Source organism: Urocitellus parryii, chromosome 6 (genome assembly GCF_045843805.1).
Source record: "Urocitellus parryii isolate mUroPar1 chromosome 6, mUroPar1.hap1, whole genome shotgun sequence".
Taxonomy (NCBI): Eukaryota; Metazoa; Chordata; class Mammalia; order Rodentia; family Sciuridae; genus Urocitellus; species Urocitellus parryii.
The window spans coordinates 12571721-12598202 of record NC_135536.1 but is presented as its reverse complement, the minus strand read 5'-3'; the positions used below and the strand labels follow the sequence as shown (position 1 = coordinate 12598202).

At 38.4% G+C, this 26482-nt stretch overlaps 2 protein-coding genes across 2 annotated transcripts; one reads left to right on the top strand and one right to left on the bottom strand.

Moving 5' to 3' along the window:
- Nucleotides 1-2025: 2025 nt before the first annotated feature.
- Gon7 (GON7 subunit of KEOPS complex) lies at nucleotides 2026-5064 on the bottom strand. Its single transcript, XM_026394222.2, has 2 exons — nucleotides 4780-5064; nucleotides 2026-2794 (listed from the first exon to the last, which is right to left on the bottom strand). The coding sequence occupies exons 1-2, from the start codon at nucleotides 4979-4981 to the stop codon at nucleotides 2700-2702; spliced, it is 297 nt and encodes a 98-aa protein (XP_026250007.1). The 5' UTR covers nucleotides 4982-5064; the 3' UTR covers nucleotides 2026-2699.
- A 100-nt stretch (nucleotides 5065-5164) lies between these two features.
- On the top strand, nucleotides 5165-25116 carry Ubr7 (ubiquitin protein ligase E3 component n-recognin 7). Its single transcript, XM_026394221.2, has 11 exons — nucleotides 5165-5385; nucleotides 7337-7470; nucleotides 8073-8133; nucleotides 11394-11489; nucleotides 14042-14095; nucleotides 14308-14413; nucleotides 16296-16504; nucleotides 16663-16812; nucleotides 17539-17701; nucleotides 19816-19877; nucleotides 22915-25116. The coding sequence occupies exons 1-11, from the start codon at nucleotides 5236-5238 to the stop codon at nucleotides 23005-23007; spliced, it is 1278 nt and encodes a 425-aa protein (XP_026250006.1). The 5' UTR covers nucleotides 5165-5235; the 3' UTR covers nucleotides 23008-25116.
- Nucleotides 25117-26482: the final 1366 nt, after the last annotated feature.

The window sequence follows — 26482 nt, the reverse complement described above, 5'->3', positions numbered from 1 at the left end:
TTTTCAAGATGTCTTTTATAAACCTTATTGCAACATATTATATTTAAGGAATAATAAAGATCAATAGAATAAAAGCAAGCAATGAAAGGGGAGGAGAATGAAGCTTACTAAATTATGTTATGTGCAATGTATCTTTTTTTTGGGGGGGGGTACTAGGGACGGAGCCCAGGGCTGTTTAACCACTGAGTCACATCCCTAGCTCTTTTATTTTACTTTGACTCAGGGTCACACTAAGTTGCTTAGGGACTTGCAAAGTTGTTGAGACTAGCTTTGAACTTGTGACCCTCCAGCCTCAGCCTCCCAAGCTGCTGGTTGTGGTGTGCGCCACCACACCCAGCTAATGGGCCCATTTAAAAAAATAAATAGAAGGAAGACCAATAGAGGAAGAGGACTGGGGGAGAAGAGGGAAGGTAAACAGGAAGAACTGAGGATTAAAACAGAGCTATGTTATATGCATTTATGAACATCAAAATGAACACCACTAATAGGCTAAATAGGGACTAGATAAAAGTACTATATAACAAACAGAATCACACCTCTAAATGAAAACAAACTATATTTCCTTTTCAAGTACAGGCCCTTAGCTGGGTGTGGTGGTACACAGCTGTAATCTGAGCAGTTCAAGGCCAGCCTGGGTAACTAAGCAAAAACCCTGTCTCAAAATAAAAAGGCCCCTGAAAGAGGCACTGGATTCAATACCCAGTATGGATAGATAAATAGTCCTTCCCAAGGAAAAGTAAAAAACGATCCTCTGGAGGAAATTAAACTAAAAACTGAAACCTGATGGATGAGAAAAGCAAAACAAAAGTCATAGCCCCGGAGGGAGGGGATGCATTAATTTACTTCCATACTTTTTCCCCCCAAATAAATTTTTCTTCCCAGATAATTAAAAAAAAGGGGGGGGTATAATTAATGTTATAATGCTATCTATAGCCAAGCAACCACAACCTATTATAAAAGAATGAAGGTTCCTGGCTACAGAATTCTATTCCTTAAAATAAATATTGCTTAAGCCTTGCTTTTAGAAAAGACCTTTTGCAAACACTCGATATTTAGAAAATTATCTACATATAGTGTCAAGTATATTTAGGAAGGACTATTTTCTTGTACAAAAGTAAAATTGGAGTTGTTCTGCTTGCCCCTGGTTAATGTTTGTACCATTAGAAGGCGACAGATTAGAAAATTAGACAGGGCATTTCCTCTACACTAGTCCTTTAAACATCCTTTTGGTCAAACACATGGCTCACTTATGAAGAAAAAAGTATTAGAATTAGAATCAGTATTACAACTAATTAAAAGATCAAAACTATAACCAAGAACTTTAAAACACTGGACCACAGCACAAATGCTGTTTTGAAGTTTCTTCATAAACACTAAATGAAGGAGGAAACAAAGTTCAGCTATTAGTTTAACCATATAATATCAACTATATGTTTTTTCTTTAGGGACCATAAATGGTAGTATTAAGATGTAGTATTATAATAAATCAGTTGAATATTAGAAATATTATCATAAATTAAATAAGATAATTTCTGACCATTTATAACCTTTTCTAGTGGCACTGTTTTGATTACATTAAGAGTACTTAGTGGAAGGCTAATGTTCCAAGTAAAATATTTTAATGATATGAAGTGTATAAAAATTGAGTGTTTTTAATAGCATGTACTGTTAGGCTATAGCTTTCAGAATATGCAACTGGGAAAGTACAATGATAATATCATTTAAATTGATAATAAAAGTGATTCATGAAATATGATTAATAATTTAATATTTTATCATCTTAAAACAAAAATCTAACCAAATGCAACCCAGCTCTGCCACTGGTTAGCTCTGTAAACAGAGGCAAATAACTATTTTGAGAGTTCAGTTTACCTCTAAAATAAGTCATATTATTTGTAAGGTTATTTCCAATTCTAAAATTCTATGACTATTTGTATTTCATTAGGTACGTGCTACTTGATTTCTTTGCATTTTAGCTATCTAAAGTAATCAGGAAAAATGGACAGTAAATTAAAAATGCCTTTATTCCACTGATAAGCAGAAACACACACACACACATATATTTTAGGAATATATATATTTTAAAGTTTCAACATTTCTTTGTTAAGTAAAGCCAAAGTATGGCTACAAGTGGAGAGGAAATAGCTAAGTTAGTCAACAAAACTGGTTTACTTAGGTCTTATATTTGTATTTGTACATATACCATATTATAGCACAAAAACATCCCCCATCTTGTATCTCGAGCTTCCAGAAAAGTCATATGATTAATTCACCCTGAGTGGGATCATCTCTGGCTGTCTATATAAGGGCTATATAGATAGGGAATTCAACATTTCCTTAGTACTACTCTCAATGTCCTTCTTTCAAAGGTGTAGACATCACACAATTTAAACTCAATGGCTATTTTAAGAACAAAACAATGATGAAAAATTCAGTTGCCATGTTGGAGGAATTTATACATTCTTAAGTATTCTATTTATTTTCTATGGCTTGGAATTTCTCACCCAAGAAAACAGACTTCATTCCCAAACATTTATTATATCTTTCTCTGCTAGAAACAGAAGCAAGTTTTCTCTCTGACAAACTTGTCACAGGGGAACAAATTAAATGCTTTCCCAAAATGGAGCATAAGTCTTCCTTAATATCAGTGTATCATAACTACGATGTAGCAGCAGTCTTTAAAATTTCATAAGTTATAGCTAAGAAGGCAGTTTTGGCCGTTTTGCAGATGGTCCATCTGAGTTAGTTCTTTTATCAATGTTATTTTCATCTTCTGCATCATCTTCACCATCACCTTTTAAAATAAATATTTGTTGTATGACATGTTCAGTGGGTTGAAAGAAATATAGAAGTTAAATGGTCAAAATGAGACCATTTCACTTTAGGGATTATTAAAACCACACTTATTTTAGATTTTTTAAAAGACTTCAGCGGATTTTAATATTTAAAACCTCTCTTTTGGGGCTGGGGATGTGGCTCAAGCGGTAGTGCGCTCCCTTGGCATGCGTGCGGCCCGAGTTCTATCCTCAGCACCACATATAAACAAAGATGTTGGGTCCGCCAAAAACTAAAAAAAAATAATAAATGTTAAAAATTCTCTCTCTGTCTCTTAAACAAACAAACAAAAAAATCCTCTCTTTTGGATCACTTTCTTTTTTGGAGATATAATTTCTTCAACATAAAAATGCACTTTCTTTTTGATACTGGAGATTGAACCCAGGGCACTTATCCACTGAGCCACATCCCCAGCCCTTTTTGTATTTTTCAATTTAGAATCAGGGTCTCACTGAGTTTAGGGCCTTGCTAAATTGCTGAGGCTGGCTTTGACCTCCTGCCTCAGCCTCTGGAGCCACTGGTATTACAGGCCTGAACTACCACACCCAGCTGGCTCTTTTTTAAAGTGTATGATTCTGTGGTTTCCAGTACATTCACTTTAAATTAACATCTATAATTCTGGAATATTGTTATCATCTCCAAAAGGAACTCTATATTCATTAGCAGTCACTTTTCATTCCACTCAACCCATGCAACTACTAATCCACTTTCTCTATGGATTTTCCTACTTTGGACATTTCCTATAAATGGAATCATACAATATGTGGCCTTTTGTGTCTGATTTTGATTTATTGTTTTCAAGATTCATTCCTGTTGTAGCATGTATCAATACTATTTTTTTTAAATGCCAAATAACCACATTTTGCTTCTGCACTAATGGATTCAGGGACATCTGTGTTGTTTTCATTTTTTAGCTACTATAAATAATGCTGCTAAGATTCTGAGTTTTTGTTTAAACATGTTTCCAGTTCTCTTGGGAGGACTAACAGTGACACTACTGGTTCACATGTTAACTTTTTAGTTTTTGAGGAACTGCCAAACTGTTGTAGGTGGAAACATCATTTTATAGTTCCACCAACAATGTACAAGTTCTTCAATTTCTTCACATCCTAGACACTTTTTATTGCTCTTTTTAACAGCCAGCATCCACATCATCAAAATGGAAACAAAATGGAAAGGAAAAGTACAGTTCAATTTCTTCTATGAGAAGAGTAAATATCTAGTTCTTAGGTATTTTGTTTGTCTTTTATAACTCAAGGCAGTCAAAAATGGAATGATCTTCTGTATTCTCATTTAAGATTTCTTTTAAATGAACACAGTTAAAAGTTCATGGTTCTGCTTTCAAAATATCACCTATGAAACTGGTATATGGGAAAGGAGTTTCTGAGGTTGAAGACTGGTTAAACTGAAATCGGCCCCACTCGTCGGAACCTGCTCCTACTGTAATAAATTGCACTCTTTCAGACACGTCTGTAATTTCACACCTGGCAAACTCCATTGTCTCCAACACCCAGCTCATAAGTCGTGGCCACTCTAGGGACGCCTTGCTTGGGTCTCTCGGCTTGCAGGAGTTAGAGGGTCCCAGAGTCACAATTTTTCACTCGTTCACGACCGTGTCAGCCTGCCTCATCCCACAGATTCCCAAGGGCAGGAACTGAGTCGTATTCACCTCCTTCTTTCCGGACCTCAGCCCAGACCCACCCTGCTGGGCACAGAGCAGTGGGCGTTCAGCACGGTTTTTGCGATATAAATGAACAGTCGGGGAAACGCTGGGGCAGTAACGGCTTGGACACAGAAGGCAGCGAGTGCCCACACTTTCAGAAGTAACTTCCCGCCCGCCCAGACTCACTTTCCACAACTCCGCCACTCACAGGGCGGCCCCAGCCGACGTTCCCGGGTCCCCGCCCCGCCCTCCTGAGGCTCCAGCACCTTCTCAGAGCTCACCGTCCAACGTCTCGTCTGGGGCCAAGCGGCCCTGCGCTTCCTGCTGTACCAAGGGATCAAAGAAGTCGGATACCAGCTCCTTCATCTGGGTCACACCCGACAACAGGTTCTGAAGAGAGTCGGCGTCCCCGGTCCCGTCACAGAGTACCCGCAGTCGCTGCTGCTCCCCGTCGGGGCCAACGTACTCTCCTGAAAGCTCCATGGCGACCGCTGAGCTTTAAGAACGCGCCACAGAAAAGCGCCGCCCGGAAGCGGAAACCAGCCCGCGGCCCGCGCGGGCGGGAGCCGCTAGAGGAATGACTTCCGTTTGTGGGAAACTGCTCCTCCCATTTCCTTCACCTTCCTTCTTTGGGATTGGTTCCTGACATTCAGGCCCCGCCTCCTCCGCTACGCCCCTCGCGGCCGCTTTTCCCGCCTCCGCCAGGGCCGAGCTGGGAGCCCGGGTGACAGTTGAGGATGGCTGGTGCTGAGGGGAACGCTGGACGGCAGTCGGAGCTGGAGCCTGTGGTGTCGCTGGTCGACGTACTTGAGGAGGACGAGGAGCTGGAGAACGAGGCGTGCGCCGTCCTGGGCGGCAGCGACTCCGAGAAGTGCTCCTACTCGCAGGTGGGCTCTCAGCCCGGGCCTCATCTTCTCCCGCGGCTCCGGCTGAACCTTCTCTCTCCGGCGGCGTTTTCTCTCCCCCCCCCCCCGCCCTTGCCGCGGTCGACCCCTCTGCTCTGGTCCGGGCCGCCATTCTTCTTGAGCTTTACAGCCCAGGCTGGCCTTTTATCCTCAGCCTTCCCTGGGCCCCTTTCCTCAGCAGGGCCTTCCTCCTCCCTGTCTTCCCCGTCCGGCTTCGGCGCTCGAGCGGCTGCTCTGTCCTTCCTCTCCAGTCCCTCCTTGCTGGCCTTGGTACTTGCTCTTCACGAAACCGTACGCACGACCTCTCAAATCCACACATCTTTCTCCTGCTTTTTCCCATCCGTAGAGTGGTGGCTTATTAGGGGTCGAAGGGTAGGATCAAAGTAGAGAGCGCGAATCCTGCATTTGAAAATCTCCCTGTGTGGGATGGGCTCATTGATTGCACTGCGATAGTTTAAGAGCTTGCTAGTACTTTCTTTTCTTTCTTCCTTTCCTTTTTTTCTTTTTTCGAGAAACAAAGCAAGCACCCTATTCCCTGTCTGCAGTCTCACTTTCCTCCCACTGGAAATAGACCGGAACCAGAAGAGCAGGTGGCCCTAACAAGGGAGGGGAGGGAGGGGAGGAGAGAAACATTTGGAAGATGTTGTGTACAAGAGTTTGAGGGGGTGTGATGTAGTGTTTTTGTGACTCATCCTGTATTTTTAGGTACAAAAAACGAAGAAGGATGAGTAGGAAGAAAACGAACAAGGATTAAAAATTGGTAGGAGAAGGATTATTTAGGCCTGGGTTTAGGGGAACATGGGGGAATGAGGGGAGAGACTTGCAGTTATTTTGTAATATAGACTGAAGTCATAATTTGACAGTTGTCAGCATTGGCCAAGTTGAGTTTACACTGTAAATGGCTAGATTGTTGAATACACCTGGTATGCAGAGATAGTCCCAGATGTTGGCTGGTATATAAAATCTTTGGTCACTAATAAAACAACTTTTTCCTTGTTTTTTTTTTTTTAAAAAAAAGGTCCACAATCTATATATAAGCTATTTTTGAAATGTAGTCAGTTTTATCAAATGGACATCCATAAAATTTTCTTATTGTAGTTAAACATGGATATTTGCATGAATCATAGGTATAGGTTTTGAAAAAAGTCAACACATGCATGTACCCACCCACCACCCAGAGCAAGAAATAGAATATTACTGGCATCCCAGAGCCTGCTTGTATGTCTCCCTTCTTCTTAGAGGAGGGTAACCCTTAGCAAGATTTCCAGTTTTGCCGTTTTTCCTTCAGTTTTTTGTGTTGGAACATTTTTTAAGTTATAGATAAAAGAATAGTACTGTGAACACCTGCATGCCTTTTACATGTATTCACTTTTTAACATTTTACCATGTTTATCTTTCTCATATATATATTTTAATTTTTATTGTTGGTTGTTCAAAACATTACTCCTTTATATATATAATATGCTTTTTTTTGAGTCACTTGAAAATCAGCTGCACATGAAAATCAGCTGCACATGTTGTGACACGGCGCTTCTAAATACTTCAGCATGCATCAAAGGGATTCTTTTCTCTTTGATGGAATTTCACACATTTCCCCCAAATTAAAGTGTGATATTGCATACATAGACCTGCACACCTTTACCTGCATCTTCATATGTTAAACTGATTAAGCAGACCAATTTATTCACAGCTGATTGGAAAATTTCAGCTTCTTATCTCTTGAAGATAAAATTGTATGAAAACAAAATTAGCATATATGAAATGCGGCAGCATTTTGGAACCCTGTTGTATAAAAATTTTAAGTAGTCTCAGTGTTTTTTACAGGAAGATCTTGACCACAAACATTCCGATTTTAATTATTTCTGAGATCTTAGTATTAATGAACTGTGCTATTTCATTAACTTATTCTCTTCTGTTTTGGGCTGTCTTCTAGGGCTCAGTAAAGAGACAGGCGCTCTATGCCTGTAGTACCTGTACCCCAGAGGGAGAAGAACCAGCAGGAATTTGTCTAGCTTGCAGTTATGAATGTCATGGTAGTCATAAACTATTTGAGCTGTACACAAAAAGGTAAACAGAATGCTGAAAGTTTTCTGAGTATTTAGAGATTATTTACCAGATAGTTTTTCTTAACTTTGCTTTTGCATTCAAAGTAATTCTTCACTGTTGAAATTTAATGTAATTGTTTTACATAAGTGGAAGAGAATGGTTTTTCCATAGGACCTTTAAAATATAATTATGATACGAAATCAAATTACTCATCCTTTTCTGACATTATTTTGTGTGTGTGTGTGTGTGTGTGTGTGTGTATGCGCGTGCGCGCCCCACATAAATATTTACCTTTTTTATTTTGTTTTGAGATGAGATATTGCTGTATTTCCAGGGATGGTCCCAAACTCCTTGTCTCTCTCAGTCCTGCCTCAGCCTTCCTAGTAACTGGGACTATACCCAGTTGTCTTTATACATAGTAATTTTAGAATTATAAAACTTTTTATTGTTATATGCTTGGGGAATTTCCAAATCAGATACATGGACAGCAATCAAGCCATTTTTTAGATCCTAGAAATGAGTTTAAAGGGTTGAAATGAGTCAAAAGGCTACAATTTGAGTTTAAGGAATACTTCATTAGTCTTACAAGAAAAATAAAATTTGCTTTTCCTCCTTTGTTCCAGAAATTTTCGTTGCGATTGTGGAAACAGCAAGTTTAAAAATTTGGAATGCAAATTATTTCCTGTAAGTAAGCAACTTAACTACAAATGCATTTAAAGGAACTGAAGTCAATATTTACCAGAGTGGGTAAAAATCAAATGTGTATTTCATTTCTTATTTTGTTGGAAAAAATAGCCTGTTCAGAGACTATAACATAGACTACAATTGATAAAACATTCTGTAGGGAAATTTGTGTGTGTGTGTGTGTGTGTGTGTGTGTTGTTGGAAATTGAACCCAAGGCCTTGTTCATGCAAAGCAAGCACTCTACCAGCTGAGCTATATCCCTAGCCTAAGGGAAATTTTTTATAGTGACTCAGGTTTATTTATTTTCCACATTTTTTATTGGTGCATTATAGTTGTACATATTGGTGGGATTTGTTGTTACATATTTGGACATGCACACAATATAACAATATAATATGGACAATATCATTGCCCTGCATTTCTCCCCTCTTTCCCTGTCTTCCACCCTTTGGTCCCTTTTTGTTTTTAATCTCCCTTTAATTTTTAGGAGATCCACCCCCACCTTTTGTTTTCCCTCTAGCTTATGCATGTGAAAGAAAACATACCCCTTTAACCTGAGTTTGACTTACACGTTTAACATGGTAGTCTGTAGTTCCATCCATTTTCCTGCAAATGACATAATTTCATTTTTATTTATGGCTGAGTAAAACTCCATTGTGTATGTGTACCACAGTTTCTTTATCTGTTCATCCATTGGTGGTCACCTAGTCTGGTTCCATAGTTTGGCCGTTGTGAATTGTGCTATATCGTATGTGTATATCACTGTAGTAAGATGGCTTCAATTCCTCAGAGTAAATACTGAGAAGTGAGCCAGTTGAGGTAGTGCATGTCTGTAATCCTGGTGGTTTGGGAGGCTGAAGCAGGAGGATTGCAAGTTCAGAGGCAGCCTTGGCAAAAAAGAGAGGCACTAAGCAACTCAGCAATACCCTATCTCTAAATAAAATAAAAAATAGGGTTGAGGATGTGGCTCACTAGTTGAGTGCCCCTGAGTTTAATCCCCAGTACAAAAATACTGACACATGGTATAGCTGGGTCATATGGTCATGCCATGCCTACTCTTTTGAGGCATCCTTATACTGATTTGCATATTGGTTGTACTAATTTATAGTTCCACCAACAGTGTAAAAGTGTTCCTTTTCTTCTACATCCTCTCCAGCATTTATTATTGCATTTATTATTCTTGATGACTGCCATTTTGACTGGTATGGGATGAAATCTCAATGTAGTTTTGATTTGCATTTCCCTAATTGCTAATAATGTTGAACATTTTTTCATATATTGTTAGCCATTTGTATTGCTTTCTTTCTTTTTTTTTTTTTGAGAAGTGTCTGTTTATTTGACAATTTATTAATTGGGTTATTTGATTTTTTTTTTTTTTTTGGTGTAAAGTTTCTTTAGCTCTTTATATATTCTAGATATTAATCCTCTGTCAGAAGAGTACCTGGCAAAGATTTTTCTCCTGTGAGTTTTCACATTTCTGATTATCTCCTTTGCTGTACAGAAGTTTTTTAAATTTATTTTATTATTATTATTATTTTTTTAATATTTATTTTTTAGTCTTTGGCGGACACAACAGCTTTGTTTGTATGTGGTGCTGAGGATCGAACCTGGGCCGCACGCATGCCAGGCGAGCGCGCTACCGCGTGAGCCACATCCCCAGCCCCAAGCTTTTTTAATTTAATGCTGTCCCATTTATTAACTCTTGGCCTTATTTCCAGAGCTTTAGGGGTCCTTTTGAGAAAGTCATTGCCTGTGACTAAAAGCTGGAGTGTTGACCTTATGTTTTCTTCTAGGAGTTGCATAGTTTCTGGTCTAATTCCTAGGTCTTTCATCCATTTTGTGTTGATTTTTATGCAGGTTAAGACATAAGTGTCTATTTTCATTCTTCTACATATGGATAATCAGTTTTCCCAGCCTCAATTGTTTAAAAGGCTGTCTTTTCTCCATTGTGTGTTTTTGGCACCTTTGTCAAGGATCAGATGACTGTAGATGTGTGGGTTTGCCCTGTGTATTCTCTTCTGTACCATTGGCTGTGTGTCTGTTTCTATGCTATTGTTGTTGCTGTTACAACAACAATTGCTATTGCTCTGTAGAATAATTTGAAGTCGGGTATTGTGATGCCTGACATTTTTTTTGCCTTAAGATTGCTTTGGCTATTCTGGGTCTTTTATTCTTCCATATTTTCTAGTTCTGTGAAGAATGTCATTAGTATTTTTATGAGGATTGCATTGAATTTGTATTTTGCTTTTGGTGGTATGAGCATTTTAACAATGTTAATTCTGCATGTTTGTTTTGTTGGTTATGCTTATTCTCTGAGGCTTTTGAAGCAAAGAATATAACTTTTAAACTGAATAAATCAAATGGTAATAATGGGGGCTAGATCCACATAGCACTTTTCACTGAACTTTGGCTAATAAATACTATACTAATATCATAACTTTTAATGAAATAACAGAGGTAAATAAAATGTAAGGAATGTGACTTATTCCATCATAATTGCCCAAACTGTCATGTTTTTCACATTCCTTTGTAGGTTAGTTCTAGGCAATTTCTTTGCCTCTTAATATTTTTAGTGTCCAGTGCATTTTTGATTTTGTTTATTTAGCTGTGATTCTGAGAATTCAAGCCAGGGCCACATACATGCCAGGCAAACGCTCTACTACTAAGCCACAACCCCAGTCCTCTTTGCCTCTCAGTTAGCTATTGGCTATTCACAACTGTGCTTAAAGAAGTGCACTGAAATTCTAGGCCAATGGTGGTTCACACAGGTTGATAATTAATATTTGTGAATAACTTTTGTCTTCGTTTTATTGAAAACAATTTCCCCAATTGCTACAGAAAGGATAAAAAAATTTATTTTTTTCCCAGATCTGGGAAATAGTATCTCTAGTAGGAGTGAATTTTCTTCAGACTTTGAAAGTTTAAGACTAGCTTCTAGGGGCTGGGGATGTGGCTCAAGCGGTAGCGCGCTCGCCTGGCATGCGTGCGGCCCGGGTTCGATCCTCAGCACCACATACCAACAAAGATGTTGTGTCCGCCGAGAACTAAAAAATAAATATTAAAAATTCTCTCTCTCTCTCGCTCTCTCTCTCTCTCTCCTCTCTCACTCTCTCTTTAAAAAAAAAAAAAAAGACTAGCTTCTAGGAGAAAGATATTTAATGCAGAAATTTATCGAATGCATAAATTTTATGATGCATGAAATTATCCTTAAAATTAAGTCATACTGTATACTGAAATTAATATTGATATTATCTTTCAGGACAAAGCAAAGGTAAATTCTTGTAATAAGTACAATGACAACTTTTTTGGATTATACTGCATTTGCAAGAGACCTTATCCTGATCCTGAAGATGAGGTAAGAAAATTGGAGATTAAAATCTGGGATTGTGTCATCTCTAGCCTTAATTCCTTAGCCTCATGTCATATCTGGGGCTCTAGAACCCTGTAGGAGGCATTTTAAGATGCTCAGGGATTCTGAATTACCTGTTTTTAATGAATGTGGATTGGACCTGTAACTGGTACTGCTCTCACATATTATTCTCATTGTTATATCATGATTATGAAATATTGGAGGGGACTCTCTGAAGTCCAGAACTTATTCCCTTTTCTCCCTTTCCTGCTGGTTGACCCCTTCCCCAACACTTACTGGGAAATGATCTTCAACTTCTTGTCTTCCTTAAAGGAAAGAAATGTGTACAAACTATATTCCTGTGCTTTTCACCTCCAAGGCATAACCTGTTAACACTTTAGTGTGTGTATATATGTGTGTGTGTGTGTGTGTGTGTATATAAATAAATAAATATATATATATATATAAATAAATGTTCAAGTCTTTTTCTGTACACATAAAAGTGTTCAAATGAGTTTGTGTTTCAATGTGTAGTTTCCTTTTAACAAAAGTGAAAATTCTGCCTCACATGCCTATAATCCCAGCAACTTGGGAAGATGAGGCAGAAGAATTACATGTGCCAACCTCAGCAACTTAGCGAGGCCCTAAAGCAACTTAGCAAGACTTCGTCTCAAAAATTTTTTAAGTGGGCTAGGGATGTAGCTCAGTGATAAAGAGTGCCTAGGTTCAATCCCAGCCCCCAAAAAAGAAAATTCTGTATATTAACTTCTGCAACTTTTTAGTATATCATAGACATGTTAAACAACACAAATTTCCCTCATTTTAACTGCTGCAGTGTATCCCATGGTTTGAAATAAGTTAGTTGATCTGTTAATTAACCCAACTGTTCTTCTATAGCAGAATGGTGTTGTCTAATTTTTCACTATTACTAAGAAGGCTACAGTGAACATCCTTACACAGTAATGTATCTGAGTATACTCCTAAAGGTATTTATATGGAATGGATATGTAGAAATAGACTTGATTAGTCAAAGGATTTTTGTATTTAAAATTGTGATCACATCTGGTAAAATGGTTCAGCCACCAATGATATATGATAGCATTTTTTTCCCCAGTACTCTAATTGATCCTATTTTATTACCAGTTCTTTAAATTTTGACATTTTAATGAAGGAAGAATAGTGTCTTTCAGAGTTTTTTCTTTCCCTGATTATGAGTGAGGTTATGCATCTTTTTATGATTTTACTGGACATTTGTAATAATCTTTTGAATTGTCCTTTCATAACTTTAGTCCATATTTTGATTGGATTGTGTTTTTTGTTTTGTGTATTGGCTGATTTGACGGAGTGCTTTTTATAGTTAGAGAAATGGCTTTCTGCCTCCTTCCTTGCATTTTAATTATCTTAAAATATTAAGCCAGGTGCAGTGGCACACACCTGTAATTCCAGCAGCTCTGGAGGCTAAGATAGGAGGATCACAAGTTCAAAGTCAGCCTCAGCAAAAGTGAGGTGCTAAGCAACTTAGTGAGACCCTCTCTCTAAATAAAATACAAAATAGGGCTGTGGATGTGGCTCTGTGGTTGAGTGCCCCTGAGTTCAATCCCCAGTATCTTTAAAAGGAAAAAAAAAAAGAATATTAATTATTGAATCAAAATAGAGAAAGAAATTAAAGCTATTTTTGAGTTTGAGTTAATAAAATTAAAACCTTAAAACTAGATATTTTGAGGTATGGGGTAAAGTGTTACTTATAACACTGTTGAATCAAAAGACAAGATGATGAATAAGCAGGCAAAAAAAAATTACTTTGTTGATTTTATGTATGTGTGTGTGTGTATGTGCAGACATGCAGTTGCTTTTCCTTCTTTAAGAAAACCACAGTAAAAGGACAGAATAAAAATGTGTATGTTCAGTCCAGAATTTTTAGTAACTAAAAATTAGGAAGTTAATTAGTAAATGTGAAAGTCTGGGAATAAAAGGAAACTCATCCTCCAAATAGTCTGCCCTTTGGTATATAATTTTCCTAATGCAGCCATTTAATTTATTCAAATAGAGAAGTTGTCTGTATTACCAAAGATTGTGACATTTACTTTCCAGTTTCCTTGATAGCATATTGTGGCAGAAAGTCCCAGTTTTCATAATCTACTTTGGTCAATTCACAGGTTTATATATAAAAGGAGAATGCCCTTCATATTTATAAAGTTTAGTGAGAATCCTATATTAAAGTAGTTCATGTGAAAGAGCTTTGATAATTTTGTACATTTTCAAAAAATATCTCACATATCTCAGTGTAATCCTTTGCAACATCAGTTCATATATAATTAATTTACTTGTCTGCTGGCTACTATTACATAGATAGGAGTCTCACAGAGTTGGTGGAGATTTTTTTCTCTGCAGTACTGAGGATGGAGTCCAGGACTGGTGCATGCTAAGCAAGCATTTTACCACTGAGCCACATCCTCAGTCCCCAGAATTATTTAATTTTTAATTTACTGTGTGCCAGATTTACTTCCATGTCCCAGAATTCAGGATAATCTAACAAGCAAACTTTTTTTTTGTATTAGGTTCCAGATGAGATGATCCAGTGTGTAGTCTGTGAAGACTGGTTTCATGGAAGGGTAAGGAAAATTTTCACCTTTTAAAGGCATTGTCTCCACAAAAAGTTAGAGGCTTTTCCTTTCAAATTGTTTTATTTTACATTACAATTACTCTTTTATAAATAAGCTTACAGAGATATGGTGAGTGTGCTATTGCAATATTTGTTTATAAAATGATGATCATTTTAGATAGTTCAATCACAAGGAAAATATTTTGTTTTGTGTATCTGCAGCATCTTGGTGCCATTCCCCCTGAGAGTGGGGATTTCCAAGAGATGGTGTGCCAGGCTTGTATGAAACGTTGTTCTTTCCTGTGGGCTTATGCTGCACAGTTGGCAGGTAGGTGTCTTTGTGAAATTGGTATGACACAAACTTGTGCTTGTGAAATGTGTATGTTCAGTCCAGAATTTTTAATAACTATTTTGGACACTGAAGTACAGAAAACAGTATAAGATATGATTCTTCTTCATAAAATCCTTGTAGATTGGTTGGGAAACTACCACGAACAAGTGAACCTAGATGGTATGTTGCACCTATGCATGAGACTAGAATTGGAAAAAATTAAGGAGGCAGATTTTTGAATGGATTTTTAAAAATAGAAACTAAAATATATCATTAAATGTCAGACATGCTATTGGTTGGGTAGGGGTGATGTCTTAGTCCATTTGGGATATTATAACAAATACAGTAGACTAGGTAACTTATCAGCAATAGAAATTTATTGCTCACAGTTCTGGATACAGGTGAGTCAAGATCAAAGTGCCAGAGATTTGGTGTTTGGTGTGTGCTTGTTTCCTCACATAGTGGGAAAGGCACACAGTAAAAGATTTATATGATTGAAGGAAAACCAGAATATTTTAGGCATCTTTTTAAGGGTGCCAACTCCATACCTCCTGACATAATTGTCTTATGAAGGCTTTGCCTCTTTTTAAATTTTTTATTTTTAATTTTTGGACAGAATCGCAATAAGATGCTGAGGCTAGCCTCAAATTAGTGATCCTTCTGCTTTACCCTCCCAAGTCACTGGGATTACAGGCATGTGCCACCATGCCTTGCTTCTGCCTCTTAATATTGCATTAGAGATTAGGTTTTAACATGCAGATTTTGGAAAGATGAACATTCAGACCAAAGCAGATGATAATACAGTTATCTAGTACTTTTGTTATAGACTAAGATATCGAGTCAGATCAGCAATGAATGGTGTTAGGGCATTAAGTATCTTATTGATAATGAACTTTATTTATTTATGTGGAGCTGGGGATTAAACCCACAGCCTTGTGCATGCTAGGAAAGTGCTCCATCACCAAAGCACATCCCCACACCCTTTTTCTTTAAGATGGCAATTCTTCATAGTGTTTGCTGCTCCAGCCTCTTAATTTCTTGCCCTTCTCACCTTTGAGGACTATTTTACCAATCAATCCACAAGCAGCATAGCTACACCTAAGATCTCATCCTATGTTTTTGATTTGCCTCTAAGTTCTTAAACTTCATGCTCCCTCTTTCTTTTATGCCCTTTCCGAATATCTCTCTCACTTTCCTCAGACAGGGGCCCTCTCTGTATTTCTCATTCATGAGGTTTTATTGATTTTCCCCTTCTCTCTCCATTTCTTTATGACTTCATCTGCTTTTAAATTGAAATGCCATCATCCTCATGAGTTCCTCACCATTTCTCTTCTGCATAGTATTTCTGCTTTATACCTGTTCTTTTTATTTCCTCCTCACATTAGAGAAAAACTGATGTTTTTACTAAAACTACCCTTCTTCTATTTGTATTTGCAGTTAAATCTCTTCTTACTCCTTCATTTCTTTCTTTCTTTTTTTTTTTTGTGATTTTTTTTTTAATTGTCAGTGGGCCTTTATTTTATTTATATGTGGTACTGAGAATTGAACCCAGTGCCTCACATGCTAGGCAAGTGTTGTACCATTGAGCTATGCCCCAGCCCCCCCACCCCAACTGCTTCATTTCTTGAATTGTTCCATCTCTCTTTTTAGCATATTCTTTTCTTCTTGGCACATTGATTGCTTAAATTATTTGGATTAGGTAAGTGTAATCTAAAGAAGTTTGGTGTTTCCTTTCTTGCTATACCAGAGACTAAGATTGAATGTTCTTCTTTTCCAGATTCTAAAATATTTTTAAATCAGATTCAGTGACTTCCATTGTCTGATAGGTCTGTGGGGTGTATATGGTTTTTATTTATTAATTTTTTCATTGAATCCACAGTAAGTAAAATATCTGCTGAGGATGATGGTTTAATGCTAAATGTTGATGGAGTAGGTGATCAGGAAGTTATCAAACCTGGAAATGGAGATCACCAAGATAGTACCCTCAAAGAGGAGGTTCCAGAACCTGGAAAGGATGCTGTCAAAGATCCTAAGGCAGAGCAGAAAAATGAACCATGTACCAGCTCTACTTCTGAATGTGATCTCCAGGTAATGTATGAAGTACAAGCCATAAAAAAATAAAATTTAGACAACATTAATTCTGTAAGCTCTATAGCTTTGGATTTTTTTGCCTAAAGAAATCCTTCTACAAAAATAGAAACTATGAAAACAATGATAAATACTTCAAAACTCAATTTTTATTTTAGACAGTGGTTAAGAATCAAAGCCTCAACTCAGAATCACAATCTGGCTGCAAACTTCAGGAGCTTAAAGCTAAGCAGTTTATAAAGAGAGATGCTGCCACCTATTGGCCTTTGAACTGGCGTAGCAAGTTGTGCACCTGCCAAGATTGTATGGTGAGTATTTGATTAAATTTAATGTTTATATGTTTTGTGTGCTGAAATATGTTTTTATGGAATTGTAGGAATATAGAAGACTTTCAGTTTTTTTTTCTGTTAAGTAAATTTATAAAATCATACTTGTCTGAATCCTTGTAGGAAAAATAATAATTATGCAGTACTTTTTATTTACTTACCTCAATTTTAGTGGAAAATAGCTAATATCTTTTTTTATATAATAAAGTTGCTTGGAAACATAAATTGCTTGAAAGTTGTAATAAATCAGGTATTTTTACATAAAAATTTCGTAGATGATATACAGCATCCCCTGGGAAGTAGACAGATTTCTGAAAAAGATTTAGGCAAAAAGTTTAAATCCTTTAAGCAGCTCTGTGTTAAGAGGCTCAGATTTGCCAGGTATAGTGGTGCACACCTTTAATCCCAGCAGCTCAGGAGGCTGAAGCAGGAAGATTGTAAATTCAAAGCCAGCCTAAGCAATTTAGCGAGGCCCTATGCCACTCAGTGAGACCTGTCTCTAAGTAAAATATAAAATGGGGCTGGGGATGTGGCTTAATTTTAAGGACCCCTGGGTTCAATTCCTGGTACCAAAAAGAGAGGGGGGGGTTTCAGATTTTTCTAGGCATTAATTTAAAAATAATAAATACATTTTTAGTAATTCTCATGAAATTGACTTTCTGAAAATGACACACAGTTTTAATGGGAGAATGGTTTTATTTTTTAAAGAAAATGTATGGAGATCTAGATGTCCTGTTCCTGACAGATGAATATGACACAGTTTTGGCCTATGAAAACAAAGGCAAGATTGACCAGGCAACTGATAGGAGGGACCCTTTAATGGATACCCTTAACAGCATGAACAGAGTCCAGCAAGTGGAACTCATTTGTGGTAAATACTGTTTATATGTATAAAATTCATAAAGTTCAAAAGTTGTTTTTTTTGTTTTGTTTTGTTTTTCATGATGTTAAAAAAATAATATAGGGGCTGGGGCTCAGTGGCAGAAGACTTATCTAGCATGGGTGAGGCACTGGGTTCAATCCTTAGCACCAAATACAAAAATAAGGAAATAAAATAAAGGCATCCTATCCATCTACAACTACAGAAACATTTTTTTAAAAAGTGTAAAGAGGATAACCACTATGTTTCTAACTTAATGCTAAGAAAATTTAGTAGGCCTTAACTATAATTTCTTCATTTTAATATTGCTGAGTATTCAACTGCTCTGACCACTGATTCAGAGCTTCATATTAGAGTAATTACATGTTTGAGAAACTACTACATGTACTGTTTTGATTAAGAGTAGATGTATGAATATAGAATAGAAAAATTTTCCACCAATTGAAATAATTTTCATTGAGCATTATGTCATTTTTTTTTTTTAAAGCAAAGTATGTCATCTTTTTTGTCAGTTCTTGAGGTTCCTTCAGAGGTTCATAGGAAACCACTAGAAGGAAAAATGTTTCTGAATCCTTAATTGTAGGCTTTTATGTCTCTCCCTCCCACTGGCCTCTTCCTCGCATGCCCAACTTATTTCCGTGTTTCTGTCCCAGCCAGTTTCCAGTTGGATGCCACCATCTTTGTGTCCCCACCCCCATTTTTTCAAATATCTTTTTAGTTGTAGATGGACACAATACCTTTATTTTGTTTAATTTTTTTAATGTGGTGCTGGGATCAAACCCAGTGCCTCACATATGCTCAGCAAGTGCTCTACCACTGAGCCACGACTCCAGCCCCACCTTTGGGTCCCTTTTATAGCATTGATTACTTCTTTCTTTTATTTGTATCTTTTATTTATAACTGATTAGTTCCTTTTGCCTTTATTAGACTAAAAAATTTTCAATGATGGTGGCTGCATTTAAAAGATTTTTGTGGCCCTTGTGCTTGGCATGTAATAAAAACTGTTATTAAATAGGTGAATGGGTTTTAATTTTTTTTAATTTTTATTAGTTATTGATGAATTTTTATTTATTTATTTGTTTTTACGTGGTGCTGAGAATTGGACCCAGTGCCTCATGCATGCTAGGCAAGCACTCTACCATTGAGTCACAACCCCAGCCCAGGGTTTTAAAATTTAATGTTTGATGAGTCCAGAGTTATTTCAAGTACTAGAATTCCAGAGAAATAGGAAATCCTTTTTAAAAAATTCTTAACTGGCCAGGAGCAGTGGTACACCTTTAATCCCAGCAGCCCAGAAGACTGAGTCAGGAGGATCATGAGTTCAAAGCCAGCATCAGCAACTTAGCAGGGCCCTAAGCAACTTAGTGAAACTCTGTCTCAAAGAAAGAAACAAAACAAAACAAAACAAAAAACATAAAAAGGGCTGGGGATATGGCTCAGTGGTTAAGCTTCTTGGGTTCAATCCCCAGTGCCCGACCCCCCCCCCCAAAAAAAAAAAAAAAAACTTAACTGACCTTTATGGTAGTGTGGATATTTATTTTATTCTTGTTTTTGTTTATGGGTTTTTTGAGTTTGGTGGTGGTTGTTAAAGTATCCCAGATATCAGAATGGTGATATTGAGGGCTGGGGATGTGGCTCAAGCAGTAGCATGCTCACCTGGCATGCACATGGTGCTGGGTTCGATCCTCAGCACCACATACAAAAAGAAGTTATGTCCGCTGAAAACTAAAAAATATTAAAAAATTCTCTCTCTCTCTCTCTCTTTCTCTTTAAAAAAAAAGAATGATGATATTGTGAATGAAATTCAGAGTAAGTTTATATGCAGATTTCAAAGTTTGGTTTAAACTATTAACATACTCAACCATCAGTGACAAATAAATGTTTTCTTTTAAAATAAGTAGCTTGGGCTAGGGTTATAGCTCAGCAGTAGAGTGCCTGCCTAGCACACCTGAGGCACTGGGTTTGATCCTCAGCACCACATAAAAAATAAATAAATAAATAAAATAAAGGTTAAAAAAAAAGAGGTCAGCTAAAAAGGAAATAAATTTTTAATTATCTAATTTCTAATTATCTAAATTTCAAATGTTTTTGTGGTTTTGGTTTAGAATACAATGACTTGAAGACTGAACTGAAAGATTACCTGAAGAGATTTGCTGATGAAGGCACGGTATGTTGAGTTTAAGGAATTTTAATCATAACTTGTGTATATTTTACACTATTTATTTCCTTTTTATGATAAAAAATGAAGAGTAAAAATGGAGTACTTGAAAATTTAATGCAGAAACTATGGGATGTTGGCAGACTTTAAGGGGAATCAGTAAAGGGCGACGAGATACCAAGGGATGTGTTGGAATCCTTACCAATCCCTAATGGCTGAAGGAATGAGAGGCAGGAACAGTCCCACAGAGTCTGGAGAAAGTAGCTGTAGCAGAGGAGAAGGCCACTGGAGGAATCAGGGGATACTGACTGCTGATCCTGTCTGAAGCACATGTCCTTGGGAGTGGGAGGAAAAAATGATTGAGCACAAAAAAGTAAAACTAGACCCATAGTTTAGAGTAGAACTCTACCACTGGAGAAGAAAATTTCTTACAAATACTTTACAGTCCTCTACTATTCATACATTTCTGACAGACACCTATCTTCTACAGACAAATGCAAAACAATATTTAAATTTTCTCTGGAAGGTTGTCCTTCTGTACAGTTAAGCTGTGGCTCTGCTGTAGCCAGGGACATGGGTCTAATGAATGTTGCTTACTTCTGAACAGTTCTTGGACTCTTATGTTTTCTCTATTGCACAGTCTCTCCTCTGGTTGTTGTGACTTCAGCTTCTTTCCTGCTATAACTAAGACTGTTCATGACTCCAGTGGAGGCTGTACCTCCCTTGTGTAACCTCTGCACTTTATTAGATTTGAATCACAATGAGATACGTGATCTTTGCCCATTCACATTTGAAAACATTTTATTCAGTTTTTTAAATCTGATGTGATGACTTCAGAAGACAGAAAAATGTGATTTTTCAATTATTTCTGAACATTACTAACTATATCTTTACCTAAGAATGGGGAAAGCCTCAGGTTGTCATTACTTTACTGCTATGGTTGTCTTCAACCACAGGAAATGATGTTAGTATGATCTAGATGTTCTCTGATGATGGTGGAGTTTTATTTAATGTTTGTATCTGACTGTAAAAAGTAACACTTAGAACTACAGATTTTCTGAGACAAAGCAGTAAAATGATTTACTGTTAGACCCAGTATTTCTTTGTTAGCATTTCTACTCTGTTGGCTGTGACCATCTTAGGACATCTAGAATCCAAACACTGCACCCTCTAATGGGATGCTTTGTGGTCTCCTGCCATGGTATACAGACCAGAGATACTTCTTTCCACTGTTTAATGTTTATGACTCACAGATCCTTCATTTTGAAACTTCCAAGTATTATATTTATTATATTTATTAAAGTATAGTTTCCCAAGCCATTTAGCTCAGTCCATTAGAGCCTTGAGCTATACTTACCTCAGGCTGTTTGGCTTTCTAAACCTTCAATTTCTTAGGGGTCAGCAGTTTTCCTTTTGTTCTTATGAATCTGGTGTATCAAGTACTGGTGTGTGGCCAAGTACTGACAAAGGTCTTTCATTTAAAGGACTAATAAATATTCTACCCCAAGAAAGTTGTTAGCCAGCATTGCCATTCAGTCAGATCAGCCGAACTTGTCCCTGGGAACAGAAGAAGGTTTACATTTTGTATGATTGACGCCCCTCCTGCTTCCTCTTTCTCTTTCCCCTGTTGTTTGCTTTTGCTTTTGTTCACATTTTCTTTTTTTCTTTGCTCTTCCTGCCTCACCATCCTTCTTTCCCACTAATAATGTAATTAAAAATAAATGAACAAACTTGTCTCATGGTGATCCCTAGAACAGCTTTCCATCATATCATCTGGCCTAGACTCCCTCTTGGGATGAGCAGGAACCCCTGGGTTGTCCCAGTTTGCTTTTTTATTTATTTAGTGCTTCTTTTATAAGCATCTTTATATAATGCTCTAAATCTCCTACTGAGGAGATAAATTTTTTATTTTTATTGCATAAAACGGATTTACAAAAAGTAGTGCTTCTAGTTTGTTGAACTTTTTTTAACCCCAATAATTCTTCTGTTTATATAGCAAAACATCTTTAATTTGAGATTCTTGATAGGGAAAAGTGTTTTTTTGGTGTGTGTGGTTTTGTTTTTTTCTTTGTTAAAATATTCTCCACTATTGGTAAAAAGAAAGCACAGATCTCAAGTTTTGTTTTCTGTGGGTGATTTGTAGAGCTGAAGGATATTTCTTTTTTCTTTTTTCTTTTTTTTTTTTTTAATTTTTAGATGTTGATGAACCTTTATTCATTTATTTGTATGTGGTGCTGAGAATCAAGCCCAGTGCCTCACACATGCTAGGCAAGCGCTCTGCCACTGAGCCACAACCCCAGCCCCTGAAGGTCATTTCTAAAGGACAGCTTTGGTGGTGAGAGTATGCTGTGGTCCTAGTTTGGATGCTGGCTCTGCCACTTCTTTTTAGCTAATCTCTGTTAGCACTTACTATCTGCCGGGCCTGGTTTTATAGGCATCATAGTGTATTTGACCTTCAGATGACCTTCTTAGGTAGGTGCTGTTTCTCATCTTATACAGGGAAGCTGAGGCAGGTGGTGGAAGCTAAACTTTGAACCATTCTGCTGTGTGACCGAGTAGCTCAGCCTGGGGGGCCTTGTTGAACTCTTCTGCAAAATGTAGCTGGTATAGCTAATTACACATTCAGTGTAGAGACCCTGATTTACAGTGGCTCAACTTAGCATTAATGTGTTAATTGCATTTTTATCTTAGGATACTTTCAACTTACAATGGGTTTATGCATATGTAACCCCATCATGAATCAAGGAGTATCTGCAATTTTCTTCTTTTGGTACTGGGGATTGAACCCAGGGGAACTTTACCCCTTAGCTACATCCCTAGCCCTTTTATTTTTTATTTTGAGATGGGCTCTTTCCAAGTTGCTGAGGCTGGCCTCCAACTTGTGATCCTCCTGCTTCAATCTCCTGAGTTGCTGGGATTATAGACATGCACCACTGTACCTGGCTTGTAATTCTTATCAATGTTTCACTTGTTTGTGAATGTTATGACCTTTTATTGCTGTTCTGTGATTTAGTTCTCTTTCTTAATTCTCACTTTTCATTAACAGGTTGTTAAGAGAGAGGACATTCAGCAGTTCTTTGAAGAATTTCAGTCAAAAAAGAGAAGAAGAGTGGAAGGAATGCAGTATTATTGCAGCTAGAGTGGAGTCAGAGCTTTCTCATTCAGGCCAATGAAAATGCCACTTACTGCTCCAGGAATAAATGAGGCCTACTTCATACTTGGTCCCCTTTCCATCCTCCTCTGTGGAGAGGCCTCCTGTGTCTCAGGCTCCCTTCCTCCTTGACTACGGTAGCCACAAGGGTTATGCTGACTTCACAGGCAGCAGCCTTCTTTATGACTTAGCTAAATACAGCTCATTCCACAGACTTCAGCTCTCTCGCCCCAGGATACCCAGGGTTTTCTGCTTATAAGTTTTAAGAAGTTTGATTTGGTTTTGAGGAAGCAATTGGTTTGTTTTTAAATGATTTGTTCTTTCACTCCTGAGTTGTGTGCACTTGGCTGCAGAGTTGTTGCCTTCTGGGACCTCCTCTGCAGGCAGCATGGAAGGTTCTCTTGCTGTCAGCAGAACCTCTCTAGGTCTCTCACCCCATGATCGTGGTGCCTTGGGTCAAAGCTTCCTCAAGCGTGGTCTGCCTTTTCTCCCACCTCCCTGTTTTCTGAGGTTGGGTCATGGCTCGAAAAGCTCTTGGGACTTGTTTACTCTGGGCCCAGCCTCCAGAGCTGCCAGGACTGATGGTAACTTTTGGCTTGGATGTCTGTCTCAGGCAGGGAGATGAAGTGAGGGCAGGGTTGAGGAAGCAAACCTTTGTTACTAATTTTACTAATAAAGTGAAATTTTCCTTCACTATTCTACTGGCACTCAAATATTAGAATTTCAGTGCTGTAGTGCTCACAGGGCTTCATGGGGAAAGTCACCAGTACACTGGTCCCTTTTTGCTGCCTAGAAAATGACTGGGTATCACCCCTGTGAAATCTTGGTGGTTTACAAAGTCCTCTGGATTTCCTTATATTATCAGGGATATTCATAAGCATATATTAAAATGGACCTATTTTGATATTGTTCTGTTATTAAAATGTTATTAGAACTCTAATAAGTTATTTTTCCCCTTGAATCTGTGCTGAAGACAAGATATTGGCTGATTTGCAGTGAGCAGGGTGGTGACTGCCCTGTTTTGGAAGAGACAGACTGTAGAAGACTCCAAACAAGCCCTAGGCTACACGAGTGCTGAGTTTGTGTATTGAAGCATAACATCCACAGCCACTTTCCCTTGACTGTGGGATCTTCTTTTGAAGTTCCTCTAGAATGTTGTATAAAACCCTGTGTTTGAGGGAAAGGCCTTTCAGTTGGTAAGAACTTTCTTTATAGCCCTCAGTCCATATGGAAAACACCTTTTGATAAATATAGAGCCCTCAGTTGCCCCCTCCAGAGGAACAGTTTTTCCTGACAATAGATGACACACTTTGAGGTATCTTAGCAGGTGTCTTAGACTTTGGGGCCACACTTGTGTGTTAGTATTCCCTTTGTGCCCAGTGGTTTTATGCAGGAGTAACCACCAATCCCTGGAAAAGGTGAATGAGGCCCACAGACATGAAGGTCTCAGAGAAATGGTACAACTCATGTTCTTTGGCATTGAGCCTCCTAACTACAGATCCTCATGAAGACCAGTGTGTGGAGCCGAAGGTCCTATGACTGCAGGTGTTTGCCCTGAGTGGCCTATTGAGGAGGGCTCAGTAAAAACTCAAGGTGCCTGCAGACAAGTGTTTCAAGTCTGAGGATGTTTTGAACCCCTTCTGCAAAATTGCACTAAGTATCATCATATTCTGAAGGTTTATATCTTCCTGAATGTCTGACTTAACCACCAGAAGTTCCTTATTCCTATGACAGTTCAGGACCGAGTCTCAGAGGTGATGTGTCACTGTGCAGCACAATAGTACAAACCACCCAGTGCTGAAGGGCTTGTTTTATGAAAGGTACTGCTCCTTCTTCTATTAACCAGAGAACCTCTTTTTTTACCTGTTGTTCACAACTAGTTTTCTTATTGACTGTATTGGACCGTCTCTTCTTGTAGAGACTGATTTTGGCCAACATATGGCAGTTGATATTAATGCATGTTTTATGCAAAACAAAAATATGGTATTAGTTGCTTTTAAGGAATTCTGGCCTTGTATGTGCATTTTTGTAGAAATTGTTATTGGACTTATGATTACATACTTAACTTCAATCAGGTTTCTGTAAAATTTAAATAAAACCAATTCAAAATAGTTGCTTTTCAGAATGTTTTTATTCATGTTTAAATCTACAAGCCTCTCTCTGCAGATTATAAGAAAATAAGTGTGATTGCATTCCAGCAGCCTTCCTGTCCTGGGCTCCTGGTCTCAAAGCAAGGGGCCGGTTCAGAAGGTGAGGTCGCTCTTCATTCTAGTGCTATTTTATAGCAATGGACCTGATCTGAGCTCTGCAGAGAGATCCTTCACCCTTTGGCTTTCCAGCACCTGCTGGGAAGGGTCTAGAACAAACAGAGCAAAGCAGTGGGCTGGGTTCTGGCGGAGGGCAGTGTGTGCAGGCCCTGCTATGGCAGAATGAGAGCCAGGGGTTCACAGCCTATGGAAGAGGTGAAGTCACCTACATGGTTGCCATTATTTCACAAGTAAATATGGTTGGGTGCAGCTGCACACCCCTGTAGACCCAGTGCTTGGGAGGTTGAGGCTGGAGGATCATCAGAGCTCCAGAGTTCAGGGCAAGAAAACAAAAGAAAGCGCATCTGGTGAGGTTGTGGCTCAGAGGTAGAGTGTTTGCCTAGCATGCGTGAGGCACTGGGTTCGATCCTCAGCACCACATAAAAATGAAATATATTGTGTCCACTTATAACTAAGAAATAAGAAAGAAAAGAAAGCCCATCTTTGGCCTCCCCCGACTCTTGCTTCCTTACAAGTTCTGCAAGTGTGGTTGTCACCCATGGCAAGTTAAACTGAGGTGAGAGGAGTGTTCTCTGCAGCCCTGATGCTGCTCAGCTCTTGGATTATATAATCATCCATTCTAGAAAACCCAGCCCTTGCTCCCTTAAAGAACCCTAGTAGAGCAGAAAAAAAAAAAAAAAAACTGAAGGAGTAAGTCCAGTGACTCTGGGACCAGAGGTAGCCTGATCCATTCCCCCACTGAAGAGTGGTGTCACCTGGGGAAGATGGAAATAAAGGAAACCACACCAGCAGATCTGGAAGCCAGGGAGGCTGCCTCCCTGCCATGGAGGTCATCTAGCTCCACCCAGTAGCAAGCTGTGGTCTGGGGGGACCTCCAGCACTGATCCCTAATGGTACCTCACTCCTGCCCCTCCCAACCTAGGAATTCTGTGACTAGAAATGGGCTTGAGATAATGGGGTGCTCCATACTTCCATGGATATGGTCCCCAGGTTGGAAGAGATCACAGGTTTTTCTCCAGCCTCATCCCTGGAAACCGGAATCCTCCTCTGCAGATGAGGCTCCCAGGGGCCCTACCCTAGGCTTGGACACAAATTCCATGCCTCCATGCCCTTATTGACAATGCCTCAAGTTTTGGCTAGCCCTCTGGCCCTCTACTTCTTTGCTCTGATTGAGGGACACTAACCATGTCCCTCTT

Excerpts from the sequence above, each read along its gene's own strand:
- Gon7 (XM_026394222.2), bottom strand. The coding sequence starts at position 4,981 with ATGGAGCTTTCAGGAGAGTACGTTGGCCCCGACGGGGAGCAGCAGCGA. Across the intron at positions 2,795-4,779 it reads CCCAGACGAGACGTTGGACG|GTGATGGTGAAGATGATGCA; the intron begins GTGAGCTCTGAG and ends TTATTTTAAAAG.
- Ubr7 (XM_026394221.2), top strand. The coding sequence starts at position 5,236 with ATGGCTGGTGCTGAGGGGAACGCTGGACGGCAGTCGGAGCTGGAGCCT. Across the intron at positions 14,414-16,295 it reads TTATGCTGCACAGTTGGCAG|TAAGTAAAATATCTGCTGAG; the intron begins GTAGGTGTCTTT and ends TTGAATCCACAG. Across the intron at positions 16,505-16,662 it reads CTTCTGAATGTGATCTCCAG|ACAGTGGTTAAGAATCAAAG; the intron begins GTAATGTATGAA and ends TTTTTATTTTAG.